This window comes from Acinonyx jubatus, chromosome D1, assembly GCF_027475565.1.
Source record: "Acinonyx jubatus isolate Ajub_Pintada_27869175 chromosome D1, VMU_Ajub_asm_v1.0, whole genome shotgun sequence".
In the NCBI taxonomy this organism is placed as follows: domain Eukaryota; kingdom Metazoa; phylum Chordata; class Mammalia; order Carnivora; family Felidae; genus Acinonyx; species Acinonyx jubatus.
Genome location: NC_069390.1, coordinates 1,930,349 through 1,942,839, shown reverse-complemented (window position 1 = coordinate 1,942,839; position 12,491 = coordinate 1,930,349). Strand labels below are relative to the sequence as shown.

General features: G+C 69.1%; 1 protein-coding gene across 4 annotated transcripts in view; it reads right to left on the bottom strand.

The window, feature by feature from the left end:
* KCNQ1 (potassium voltage-gated channel subfamily Q member 1) overlaps window positions 1-12,491 on the bottom strand; it is a 318,704-nt gene that overhangs the window by 224,599 nt on the left and 81,614 nt on the right. For all 4 annotated transcript variants that reach the window (XR_008290216.1, XM_053202764.1, XM_053202762.1 and 1 more), the window contains exons 7-10: window positions 4,304-4,414; window positions 3,520-3,615; window positions 1,311-1,433; window positions 275-419 (exon numbers count right to left, since the gene is read on the bottom strand). Coding sequence is in view for 3 of the 4 variants with exons in the window: in XM_053202764.1 (XP_053058739.1) it covers window positions 275-419; window positions 1,311-1,433; window positions 3,520-3,615; window positions 4,304-4,414 (475 nt within the window). In the remaining variant the exon portion in view is untranslated. The remainder of the gene's footprint in view (window positions 1-274; window positions 420-1,310; window positions 1,434-3,519; window positions 3,616-4,303; window positions 4,415-12,491) is intronic.

The following is a 12,491-nucleotide window of genomic DNA, read 5'->3' as shown; positions in this document are numbered from 1 at the left end:
CGCCCGGCCACCCCCCCCCCCGCCCACCAAGAACGGGGGGTCCGCACACATGGGCCACCTCCCTTCTGCCCGGCACGGGGCGCCGGCCGCACAGCGGTACCGAGGCGGGGCCTGGCACCCGCAGCCCAGAGTCCGCAACAGAGCTGGAGGAAGGGTCCCTCCGGGGTGGGGTCTGTGGGGGGAGGGCAGGGCCTTGGCGGGCAGACGCCAGGTCAGTGGGAGCTGAGCGCCCGTCCCCATCCCCACACCGCCACCCTGGGCGAAGGCTCCTCACCAGAGCTGTCGCAGGTGTCCACGGAGAGGTGGTCTGGCCTCCGCTTTTCCGACACGGGCTCGCATGTGATGTGGGGGACTGTGAGCGTCTTCTCTCCAGGACTCACCCCGTTGTCCTTGTCCAGTTTGAACTTCTTCTTCTTTACCTAAGACCACGAGCACTAAGCTGGTGCTTCCCGGGGGTCCCCAGCCCCAGAACCCCTTAGCAGCCCCCAAGGGCACCAGCCAGGGAGCCAGGCCTCAGGGCCAGCAGACAGGGGTGCTGTGGGGGGGGGGCTTGGCACAGGCGCTGCCTGGGGGCTCGGGCTGAAGGGGCCGGCAGACAGGAAACCAGGCAGGTAAACATACAAGCGGGCACGTGGGGACTAGGGCTGTGGCCACCGGGAGTTCCGGCACGCGGTGGGGGCCATCGGGGGGACAGCCTGGGGCCGGCAAAGGTGACGTGGAGGAGGAGCTGTGGGAGCTGGTGAGGGCGTTTGGCAAGGAAACAGCGAGTGCAGAGGCGTCAGGGGCAGCTGGCAACGGGAGGCCTGGGTGCCCCCCTCAGTCCCCACACCGGCCCCATCGTGACACTCTTGCTCAGAGCCTACCCGAGCCCCCTGCACCACGACCCGAAGACCGACCTCCCCGAGCTGGGGAGAGACCTCCGTCCTGACCGGCACCCGCTGTCCCTGGCACAGAAAGCCTGACATCAGGGCCCTCTCAAGAGCCTTGTTCCCAACCTCTGGCCAGAACCCAGTCCGGCCTGTTCCCGGGGGCGCCCCCTGTGGGCCTCCCATAGTCCGGGCCTGGGAGCACCAGCCCTACGTGGCCCCGAGCCAGGGGGACCCCCAGGTGGCAGGACCCAGCACAGGTGCCCACCCCCAGGGCCCAGAGTGAGTGGCACCAGTGCCCTGATGTGGCGCTGCTGAAATGCCAGGGCCGAACCCCGGCCAGCAGCCGTGGCCCCCAGGGCCTCCCCACCCCCCCACCGCACCCCACCCCACCCCACCCCCGCTCACGAGGGATCCCTGCAGGAGGCAGGTGGGGGCTGTTACCATGACGGACTTCTTGGGCTTGGGGCTGGGAGACAGCAGGGTGTGGCTCCGGGTGGGTTTCCGGACATAGATGTTCCAGGTGGAGGACTCGGGGTTCTCGGCCGCATAGCACCTCCACGCCGTCTGAACAAGCACAGGGGAGACACGGTCAGCCGCCGGGCCCGCCCGCACCCTGGCCTGCGTGCCAGCCCCCCCACCTCCCGGGGCTGCTCCCGCGCTAGGCGGCTCACGGCCTAACCCACGGGCCGGTACCCATGGCTCGGGCGCCACGGAGGCCCCACCCGCAGACGCAGACACCCTTCGGCTGCCTCTCCCCGGGGCACGCACGGCGGGTGCAGGGACGGACACAGACACCGAGGACACCTGGGGCCTGTGGGACACCGGGCAGGGGGGCAGGGAGCGTGGGGGACATGGGGGGGCGGGCCCCTCCCAGAGGCCCACATATTGGGTCCCGGAGCCCGGGCACGGCCTGCTGCCGTGGGGAGCTCTGGACCTACATCCTAGAGAGATGCCCGTGGCGACTGCCACACAGGAACGACCCAGAGGAGGGGACACCACTGCATGGGATCCGAGTGGAGGACACGCCGTGTCCGGGTAGGCAGCAGGGGACGGACAGCAGGGAGCAGACAGGGGGGCTGGCAGGGTTCATGGGAGGCCGTGACACCACCCAGGATGGGGACCCGGACAGACACAGCAGCCCTCCCTGCCCGGGACGCTCAGGGGACGGCCACAGGCCTGGCCCCTCCACGGCCACGTGCCACCTCCGTGTCCCACCATCCCCACAAACGTAAGGCCGCCGCCCGCTTCCCACCCGGGTCTGGTCCGTGTTCCCTTCTCCGGGCCCCAGTCCTGCCGTGGCGGACGTGTCCGCACCCCTCGGGCTCAGCACCCGAGCCCGGGCTTCGCAGGGGTGCTCACCCCCAAGCACCGGCTCCGCCAGGACCCCGCCGTGCTCCCCTCCCGCCGGCAGCCTGCCCACGGCGGCCTGGGCTGGTTTTACGGGCCTGATTTATGGTCTCCCCGAAAGGAGAAGCTGTGGGCCGTAAAACCAGGCCTGAGGGGGCCCGGCCCCTCGGCTTTATGGCTGCGGCTGCTACTTCCTTCCCGTCCAGGTCCACCGTCCAGGCCCCAGACGGTGGGTTCCGGAAGGGTCCGGAAGGGCTTCAGAGGAATGAGGGGGCGCCCCTGGCTGAGCGAAACCTGGTGGCTGCTGCCTGTGAAGGGGGCCCTGCCCGGGGCGGATGGCGAAGGAGACCAGGGCCCCGGGGGTGACTCCAGGACCGTCCCTGAGGGGCATTCGGCACTGGGTGTGGCTGTCCCGCTGGGCAGAGGGCCCCACATCTACGGCTGGACACCCACAGGGCCTGTGCCCCAGGACCCCCGCCCAGCTGCTCCCCGGGCGAGACCTGGGCCCGCTCATCCCTGCTCTGCCCCCGGGCGGGGGCTGGTAACCGTCTGGGACCCGGTTTTCGGCCTAAGTCTTTGTTGCGCTAAATTAAGAGTCAGCCATTCTCTGGTGTATCTGGAGGCTGGGGTCACAGAACTGAGCATCCAGGGGCTCCAGGCCACCCTCTTTACCCTGCCGCTCTCAGCCTCTGTCTCCTCCAGCACCCAGGCCTTGTCACAGAGGCCTCGGGGGCCCCGTTGGGTACTGAGGGGCCTGTGAACCCAGAGCGTGGCTGAGCTGTCGGCTCGCCAGGCCTCACCTGCTGTCACCTGGGAGTCCCTAGCCCCATGGAATGTGGGGAACACCCTGGAGGTACCCGTGCTGCACAAGCAGGGCCCTGGACCCTTGGGGTTTCCCTCCTAGACTCGCCCTGTGCCGAGCAGGGGGGTGACCACGAAAGGAGGCCACTGTGGCTGGAAGGTGAGGGGCCCACAGAAAGTTCACCCCAACCCGGGACAGGCCAGGGCACGTCCCTGTCCCCTGGCCCGCCCCCCCAGGACCCACTCTTCCAACAGGACCTCTAGGGAGGGAGGTGGGCACCCCGCGTTCCCGTGCCCACCCCGTCGGCATCGCCCACGCTCCCCAGAAGGCCCGAGCACGTCTGTGTGGTAGCACGGGCTCATCTGTGTTCCAGAGGGACCCGTAGCAAGAAGGTCTCGTGAGCTTTGTGGCCGAGGGTAGTTCCTGGTTCCCAGAAGGGACACCAGCCGGCACTTAACCTGCCGGTGCCAGGCCGGACGTCAAGGATGGCAGGCGCGTCACCTGAATGAGGGAGGCTGCGGCCGGGATCTGCCTGTTGAAGTGTTTCTGCCTCTGCTTCTGCTGGACCTTCAGGGCGAAGCCGGAGCCGAGAATCCCCTGGGAAGGAGCAGAGACGGGGGCTCGCGTCCACGCAGGCAGCCACCGCCCGGCCCGGCCTGTGGGGCACAGGTGCTGGGGACACGGGGCGGCACCGGGGCGCTGGCTCGGGCAGGAGGCGGCCCTGTCCGAGGGGGACCGCGGCCGCCTCCCCAGGATCGCCAACGGGATGGATGGGGCCGGCTCGTCAGGGAGGGAGCTCCCCGTCCACAGAGGAGATCAATCACGCACACACATAGATGCACACGTGCTCCGTGTGACACACACAGGTGACCACAGAGCACACACGCAACCCATGCACGCTCACCACACACAGCAGGTGCACCAAACACGTGACGCGTACACCTCCACGCGCTCGGGGAGCTAGAAGGTGTGGCCCTCGGGATCTGTGATTTCTCAGAAGGACATGGGTCAAAGCGGGGCCCAGGCCACCGCACAAGGGAACCAGCGCCCCCACCAGGCGGACAGACTCCGCCTCTGCCCTCGCCTGGCGGCTGCTGTCGGTGTCTCCCCGAGACCCCTTGGGCCGAATGTGCCGGCCGCACCCCACCGGCCTCCACCCACACCTGCTACAAAGCACCCTCCTGGAGCAGCAGGGGCAGGGGACTCCCAGGGGCCTCTGTGAGTGGCCTTGCTCCCGGGGGGGACCCTGCCTGCCCGGGAGCCAGGAGGAGGCGGGAGCACCTACCGCCGGGAGCGCGAAGAAGGATATGGCGAACACAGAGAAGCAGGAGGCAATGGTCTTCCCGACCCACGTCTGGGGCACCTTGTCCCCGTAGCCGATGGTAGTGACCGTGACCTGCGGGAGGCGCAGGGGGGCGGCGGTCAGGCCCAGAGCCCCGGGACGGGTGACCGTCGGGCCCGAACCCGCCACTCTGCCGACACAGACGCGGAGCTCCAGCCGCCACCACCGGGACGGCCGAGGCTCAGCCCCTGCCGGCGCGAGCCCTGCAGACGGCCGGGGCCCCCCAGACCCGGTGCCTCACGGGAAGCGGGTCCTCGGGCGTGCACAGGGGGCCTGCCACCAGACACGCGGCCAGGGGGCCCGCCCCCCGGGCCACCGACGTCGCCGTGCCGCAGCCCCCGGGAGGCCGGAAGTGCGCACTGAGGCTGGTCCTGCACCAGGAGCCCGGACGGGGATGATGCTTCGCTTCCTGACGCCGCCCCGGGCGCCAGATGTTCCAGTCGCCCTTCTTCCGAGAGGACCAGACGCAGCTCGAGCCTTCTTCTCGGTGGGGGAGCCGACCGGCAGAGCCTGCGGTGGGCCCACGGGCCCAGGGCCGCCCCCGCCCCCGCCCCCCAGGCTTGCGTCCTGCTTGCCTCTGAGGTTTGTCCCCCGGGGCCTCCGGCGTGAGCCTGAATAGACATCCTGCAGGACGTGAGCACATGCCCTGGCTGCACCACTCAGCCCCGACATGCCCGGCCCCTGCCTGCCTGGCGTCTGGGGCCTGGGGCCGCCCGTGGGCTTTGCAGGAGCCTGGCCCGGGGACCTGGGGCCTCACACCCGCACGGCACGGCACGGCAGCAGGCTTGGTGGCCCAGAGTGGCCACGTGGCCTTCTGCCTTTGAGGTCCTCCTGTGCCAGCCCTGTGGTCACAGCCAGTCCGTTCTGGGAAGCCCGGCCTCTCCCCTCTGGAGCCTCCAGTCCAGGCCCAGGGCAGGACCAGGAAGGTCTGCATGGAGGCTTCACTTGACATCCTGCCCGGAGGAGTCCCAGAGGAAGGAAGGACACAGGGCCGGGGCCCCAGAGGCCCGTTTAACAGACTCCGACTGAGAGCAAGGCCCAGGCGGGAAGTGGCGAGGTCCGCCTCATCGCCGTCCGTCCCGGGACCCCGGTGGGCGCCTTCCACCAGCCACGGGGCACGGAGGGAGGAACCCAGGGGCCACAGGCAGGGACACACGTGTCCGCTCGCAGCAAGAGGGGCCACGGCGCAGGAGGCCAGGTGGCACCAGCGAGCGCATCAGCACGCAGCGGGTCCAGACAAGCGCTGGGCGTCCACGAGGGGGCCGGCCGCTGTGGAGCCTGGCCCGGGGCGCCTGCCGTGGTCCTGGGCCTCCCGCGACATCACTGTCCCTCAAAACCACACATCTCGCCGCGAGCGCCAAGCGCACTGAGCTGCCTACTGCCCGGCCCCTTGAAGGGACCAGCCGAGCCCGTGGAGGTGGGTGCGTGCCCACAAACGTGCCCCCCACACAGGCGGCACAGCACACACGCGTGCGAGCATCTCACGCACGCTCGGAACGAGCGAGGGCAAGTAAGGAGGGGCCAGTGCCCACACCGAGCCCTCCACGCTCCGGGACTTGCACGCGGGCCGCGCACGCCTGGGCCTCGGCGTGGGTACCAGCGGGGAGGAGCCAGGGGCAAGCCTGACAGTCAGCTGGCAGGTACGGGGGCCGCCCCTCGGCTGCGGGCTGTCCTCCCCGGAAGGCCTGCACCCCATGTGTGAGGCCTGGCCCACAGCTGCCTGCTCCGAGGGCCCGGGTGCTCGGAGCAAAGGCAGAGCTGGGGCTGCGGACGGGGTGAGGGCATCTGAGACGCCGCGCCAGCCCTCTCTCAGAAAATACAGTTTTCACAAAATTATTTTATTTATAAAAACACGGGATGGGCTTTACATTGTGATGGATTAATATGGACACGTTTTTAAAATCCCGTCGCGTTTGCCTGCGTGCTGAGTGTCGTATAACCCGGCTCTGCAGCGATTGTCGAGAGCGTAAGGTAGTCCCGAGACCAACAAACTTGGGAATGGCTGCAGGGCAGGGAGGGGTGGGGAGAGGCAGGGGGAGGCAGGGGCCGCCAGCAAGGCACCCCCCACTCAGGGGCAAGGGGGCACGGGAAAACTCAGGCATCAAGACCATCGATACGAAGGTTATAAAAATACAAACAAAATGTGCCCTGACAGGGAAGCGAACGGGGGGGGGGGGGGGGGGGAGGGGGGCAGGGCAGGGGCGGCCTGGACGGCCCTGGGGGCTAGTGGGGCAGGGTCCCCGGAGACCCTCTCCCCCAGCAGACAGACCCGTGCCCCGCAGGGCGGCCCCCTCGTGCCATTCCCTGGCCCTGCGCCGTCTGGGGTGCTGGGGCTCCTGGGGACCGGCCGGCCGGCGGAGATCAGGAGTGCCCGACCAGGCATCCCCCCACCCCGGGGAGGGCACACGCCTCTCAGACCCCATCACAGACTTGCTTTGTCAAGTTAACGACGTCCTTCGGCTCTTGGAGGAAACGGCCCATCCCCGCAGAGCTGTTTGTTTTTCCCGAATTCAGAGACATGGGCAGCTGCGGGAGGGTGCTAACTGCCCAGCGCTTGCCACGCACCCCTGACCGGGGCGCGCCAGGGGCAGCCGTGCACGTCCGGGCCCGCAAACGTGGGGGGACCCAGCATGACCGCCGGGGACAGGGCCGTGTGGCCCCAGGGACAGGCCCGTGGGGGCAGGGGACCGAGCTGTCCCCGGCCTCTGGAAGCCGCCGCGGGGGCGCGTGCTGGCCTCTGTGTCCCCGCTCACACGAGGAGGCACCTGGAAGCTTCCCCTCACACACAGTCCACCCTGGCGCGGGAGGCCCTGTGGGCCCCCAGCGAGATGGGAGGGCCAGCCCAGAAACCCTGACCTGCCGGGGAGGCGGGTGGCCCGCGGCCACCCCACGGGCCTTGCCCGCCAGAGACGTCATGGCTGTCCGTCCGCGAGCAGGCGTGAGGACCACGCTGGCGGGTACACTCAGGGGCTCGCACCGCAGGCCGACTGTGACAGTGTCGTGAGGTAGGGACCATCCCACCGAGGGGGAGACTGAGGCTGAGAGGGCAGTCACGGTGCACGAGGCCTCACCGCCGGTAAGTGACTGAGCGGGCGCGTTCCCACGACCCCGGGAAGGCTGCAGAGCAAACCCCGGGCCGGACACTGTGCCACTAGCCTGCCCCGAGGAGGCTGCAAGGACACGGCCGGGGACGGGAGAGTCACAGACCGAGCTGGGGGCCGGGTGGATGGCGGGACACCTCGGGCAGCAGGCTTCTTGGGCGCTTGTCCTGAGGGTGCGCCCGGCACCAGCCCCCGTGGGGCCCCAGCCTGGCTGGCGGGAAGTGGTCGTGGAGGGGACAGACGCACGCGGGGGCCAGGGAACCACCCGGCCAGGCTTCCTTTCCGTGGGAAGGACTCAATAAACAAACCGAGACCCACGCAGATCAGAGCTACGCTCAGTGAGCGTAGCTTCCCATTCACGGAAACCCTGGTGCTCCGGGCCACAGACACATCTGCTGCCCTCCTGGGCTTGCAGCCCCCGCGGAGAGCCCCACGTCAGTCCTCGGAGCCACTCTGCTGCCCCTCCATCTTACGGACGGGGAAACTGAGGACCGGACCAGTCACGTGCTCGCTGGCCCCCGACCCAGTTCATCGGTGCAGCCGAGGAGGCATCTGCGGACTCCGTGGCCCGCCCTCCCTGTCTCCACCACCAGGCCTGATGAAGGGTGTCATTCATTCCCGAGCCCCTTCCCTGCGGTGGGCCTGGCCCAGGGCCTGGGATGGGGATCAGAAGCGTGGGGGTCCTTGGGGTTCCGGGAGGCCAAAACACATGCACGGAAAGGGGCCATCCTGTGAGGAAGGTGCTGGAGGTGGGGAGCCGGTCAGGGGCGGAGCAGGACCCTCAAAGGCAGAAGGGCTAAGGGGTGTGACTGGGGCATGATGGCAGCCATGAACACCGTAGCGTGAGTTAGCTTGCTAAGGGTCTGTCGCAAGCGTCTGGCTTTGGGGAAAGCCTAGAGAACACGGGCTGGCGACAGGCCCCCACAATGTGCAGCCCGCCTCCGCTGCCTCCTTGCCGGGCGCCTGGGGCCCCAGACCTCCCGTGTCCTCGCTGATTTGACTTCTCCCACAGTTTGTGGGCAGAGGCCCGCATTTTGTACCCAGTTTGCAGATGGGCTCACGGAGGTTGGGCAACCTGTACCAGGATGCACACGCGGTCAGCGGTGCAGCTGAGATTCAGTTCCACGGGTGGCTCTGCCCCCCGCTGCTGACCACAGCTTCCTATCTTCCTGTCTCCCGAGGCTGACCACGTGTCTCTCCCTGGGGCCGAAGCTGGAAAGCTCCTACCCTCAGTGACATGAGCTGAACCCCCCCGCCCCAAGAAGAAATCAATCCCGTGTACCACCCTCACTGGGCCCACCAGGTCACGTGAGAACTCCTCCCCAGGGATCAGCCAGTGCACAGCGAGTACAAGAAGATGTGCTCACCCTGCGCACTCCTACGCATCCTGCAAAACCCACTGTCCGGGTCCTTCTCTGGGGAAGGCTCCCAGAGCCCACCACTCTCACCCCTACCTGATGTCTAACGGGCACAAGACTGTGCCTGGGGTCCTGCGGACCTCGCTTCCCAGCTGCACAGCACTCTCAGGCTTTGCAGAGAGCTCCAGCAGAGAACAAGGCCTGGAACGGGTGGGGTCTGAGCGCTGGGCTGGGGGCCCAGGGCCTCGGTTTTTCCAGCTTCAGATGAGGTGCACGTGGACGTCTGGGGGGGTCCTGTCCTCACGCAGGCCCTTCCTCAGCCCCCAGACCCCTGTGACCTCACACTACCAGGATGTAGGAGCCCCGGAGCCCGGACCCCTCTGGAGCCGCCAGCTGCCGAGACTGGCAAGGGTCGGGCTGAAACGCAGGGACGGGCTTCCAGCGTTTTTGCGCTAAATTCTAAATTTAGACGCGGGGGGTAAACAGAGCCCAGCAGCCTCCCGATTTTAGAGACCCCCGGGCGCTAAACAGAGGAGCCCGTGTTTGCAAAAACGGCTTTTCCCTCCACTCAAACTTTAACACAAACAAACGCATTTTGTTCCAAGGGCACAGAAAAAGGTCTTAAATCCTCCCCAAACACCTCAGCAGCCAGGCACGGGGCGCCACACCTGGGGGAACAGGGGGCTTGCACACCAGAGCCGGGCGTCCCTACGTGACGTGGGGGCACGGGGGGGCGGGGGGGAGACGCGCAGCCTTTGAGCTGTCACCCTCGCTGGACAACCTAGGGACTGGGGCTGGGGGAGGCGAGGGGACTTCTCGTGAAGTCTGGCCGGCACATGGCGGTCCCGGGCTGCGGAATAGCGTCCCCCCAACATTCGTGTCCGCGAGACCCTCGGAACGGGAGTGCCTTGGGAAACAGGGCCTCTGTCGAGGTGGTCACGTTAAGATCCCGAGCTGAGATCGTCCTGCTTCATTCATCCAGGCAGGTCCCAAGCCAACGACAAGTGTCCTTACAAGAGGCAGAAGATGCGGCCACCGGCGCAGGGACGCCCGAACCCCCCGGAAACTAGCATGGGCAGGAAGGACCCTCCCCGAGAGCCTCCGCGGCGGGCGCAGCCCTGCCCAGGCTTTGATCTCGGACTTCTGGTCTCCAGACTGGGGGAGGACACGTTTCTCACGCTTCGAGCGCCTCGGTCTGCGGGACTTGGTTACAGCCGCCCCGGGAGCCTGGCACAGCCACTGTCCTCGGGGCCACGGACGGAACCGCTCCACGGGCCCGTCCGCGCTTCGTTCGTACCACGGACACCGCTGGACCTCCATGCTGAGGACACCCGGGGCCGCCCCCCTGGCACCCACAGCCCTTCTCCCACCCACCCGCTGGACTCCCGCGGCCCAGACGCCCCCTCGCGGGCTCTGGCCCGCGACACGCTGAGAAGCGGGTCTGGCTTCTGGCCAGCCCCCGGCCCGGCCGTGGGGAGTGAGGCGGACCCGGTGTGGGGACCGGAACCCTCCCCTGCCCCAGCACGGCCAGCAGCCTTCGCCCTCCCCCCTCCGCCCCCCCCCGGGGTGGCCCCTGGCGGCACCCCCTCCTCTGCCCGTCCCGGACGGGGCGCCTCGGGGCCCGGGCCGGCGCCCCCCCCCTCCCCGGAGAGGCGAGCGGGGCCGGGCCTCGGGAGCGGGTCGGGAGCGACTGCCGGGCGCAGTCACAGGCCGCCACACTGGCTTCAAAGCCCCAGTCGGGGCCGGCCCCGTCTCGCTTTCCTTGAGCTCTGTTTGTCCGCGACGCGCCAGGAACACAGCCCATAACTCAAGGCTCGGGGGCCGCTCCCGCCCGGACAGCTGCAGGGGCAGCCGCGGCGATGAATGGGAGCCGTTTGCCCCGGAGCCCCGGGGGGCGGGGGGCCCGGGGCGGCCCAGAGGCGCAGGGCCCGGCGGGAACAATGGCCGGGCCAGGGCCCGCGGTGGCCGAGGCTGGGGCTGCAGCTGACGGCGAGGGCTGGGGCACCGGTGCCAAGCTGGGCACAAAGGGGCCGTTTTCCCGGCCGGCGGGCGGATGTTTGCACAGGTGTGGGAGTGGGGGCGCTGCTCCGCCGAGGGCGGGGGGCAGGGGAGCAGCCTCGGCGGCCCCGGGAAGGCGGGGAGGCCGGTGCCAAGGCTGGGCACCGCTTATCAGCCGGGCCCCGGGCGCTCACCCACACACCTCCTCCTGGCTCCGGACAGCCTGTGCCCGCACGGGCCCGGCACCGGGACCCGCCCCTCCCCGCCCCTCCCTGCCCCCAGACCTGCCGGGGCCCGCCTCGCCTGGGCCTACGGGGGCACGGGCGCACGGGCAGACGGAGGCCGGAACCCGGGCTTTCCTCAGCCCCGAGTCGGGTCCCTCCAGCGGCCTGGCACGCTGGAAGCTTCCAGAAAACACACAGACTCGCCCACGTCGGGAGCCCCCTCTGTGTGCTCGGCCTCACGGGCGTGGAACACGGACACGGCAGGGGCATGTGTCCGCCCGGGGGGGCCGCCGGGTGGCTTCCTGCCACACCTGGACGGACTGGGAAGGGCCTCCTTTCTGGAGGAGGGCAGGGAGCCCCAGGGGAGAGCAAGGCCCGCTTTTTCCGGAAGGAAGAGGCTGGGGACAGACACGGCCAGGGCCGGGGACGGCGCTGGCCCCGAGGCGTCACCACACCCCGTGAAGGCCAGGACCCTCTCCTCGGCCCCTCCCCAATCAGCCCAGACATCGGCCGCCGCACCCCCAGCTCCAAGGGGCTCCCCTCCCCACGCAGCCGCACTCAGCCTGAAGCAGGGGTCGGTGTCCACTGCTGTCTCCCTGACCCCTGCTCCTGGCCCCGTGGGAGGCCCTCCCGGGCACTGGCTGCTCACACCCCAGAGCACTTTGAAGGAGGGAGCACCGTACCCCACGGAAAGCTGGGGAGTGTGGGGGCCCGGCCCGTGGCCCACACCCCTGTCTCTCCCCACAGCACGCGTCCGCCCCGGGCCGCCTCGGGGCCTTGTGTGTGCTGATCCCGGGCCCGGGTCCACCTGCAGTCAAGTGCCTGGAACCCCCCTCCCCTCGAAGCCAGGCTGTGGGTGGAGGGTGTGGTCAGGGGCGCCTTTCATGCCCTGAACAGTCTCTCCACGGCCCACACGGCGAGGACGCGGCCAGGACTCAGGGCGCACGTGGCTGGCTGAGGCCTCACCTGGCTGTCCACAGCAATGACTGGTCCTCAGCAGAATGTCCCTTTGGCCCCCTGCAAGGCTGACCCACCAGGACCCCTGCCCGCCCCCCCGCCCCGTGGGGCCCTCTCCCTTGTGACCGCCTCTCCTGCAGCCTCGCAGCCCAGGGAGCCGAGAGCTGCCCAGCCCAGCAGGGCCACTTACAGGTGGAACTGGGGCGCCGGGCCCTGCCCTCAGTGCACCCAAGGAGCCCATCTCCACAGCCAGGAGAGCCTGGGGGCCCTGTTGGGGGGAACCGGCACCTCTCCGGGCTGGGCCCAGCTACGGCACCCGCAGGCAGGCCTGGTGCCCGGCCAGAACAGGGGAGAACTTCTTTCTCGGGAGGCCCCCCCGCCCTCATGTCACGGTGCTTGTTTGCCGTTTAACGTGGGGCTCCTTGGTGCAGGGATAGTCCTGGGGCCAGCGCAAACCCTCCCAGACGGCAGGGCACATGCTTCCCCCCCCCAC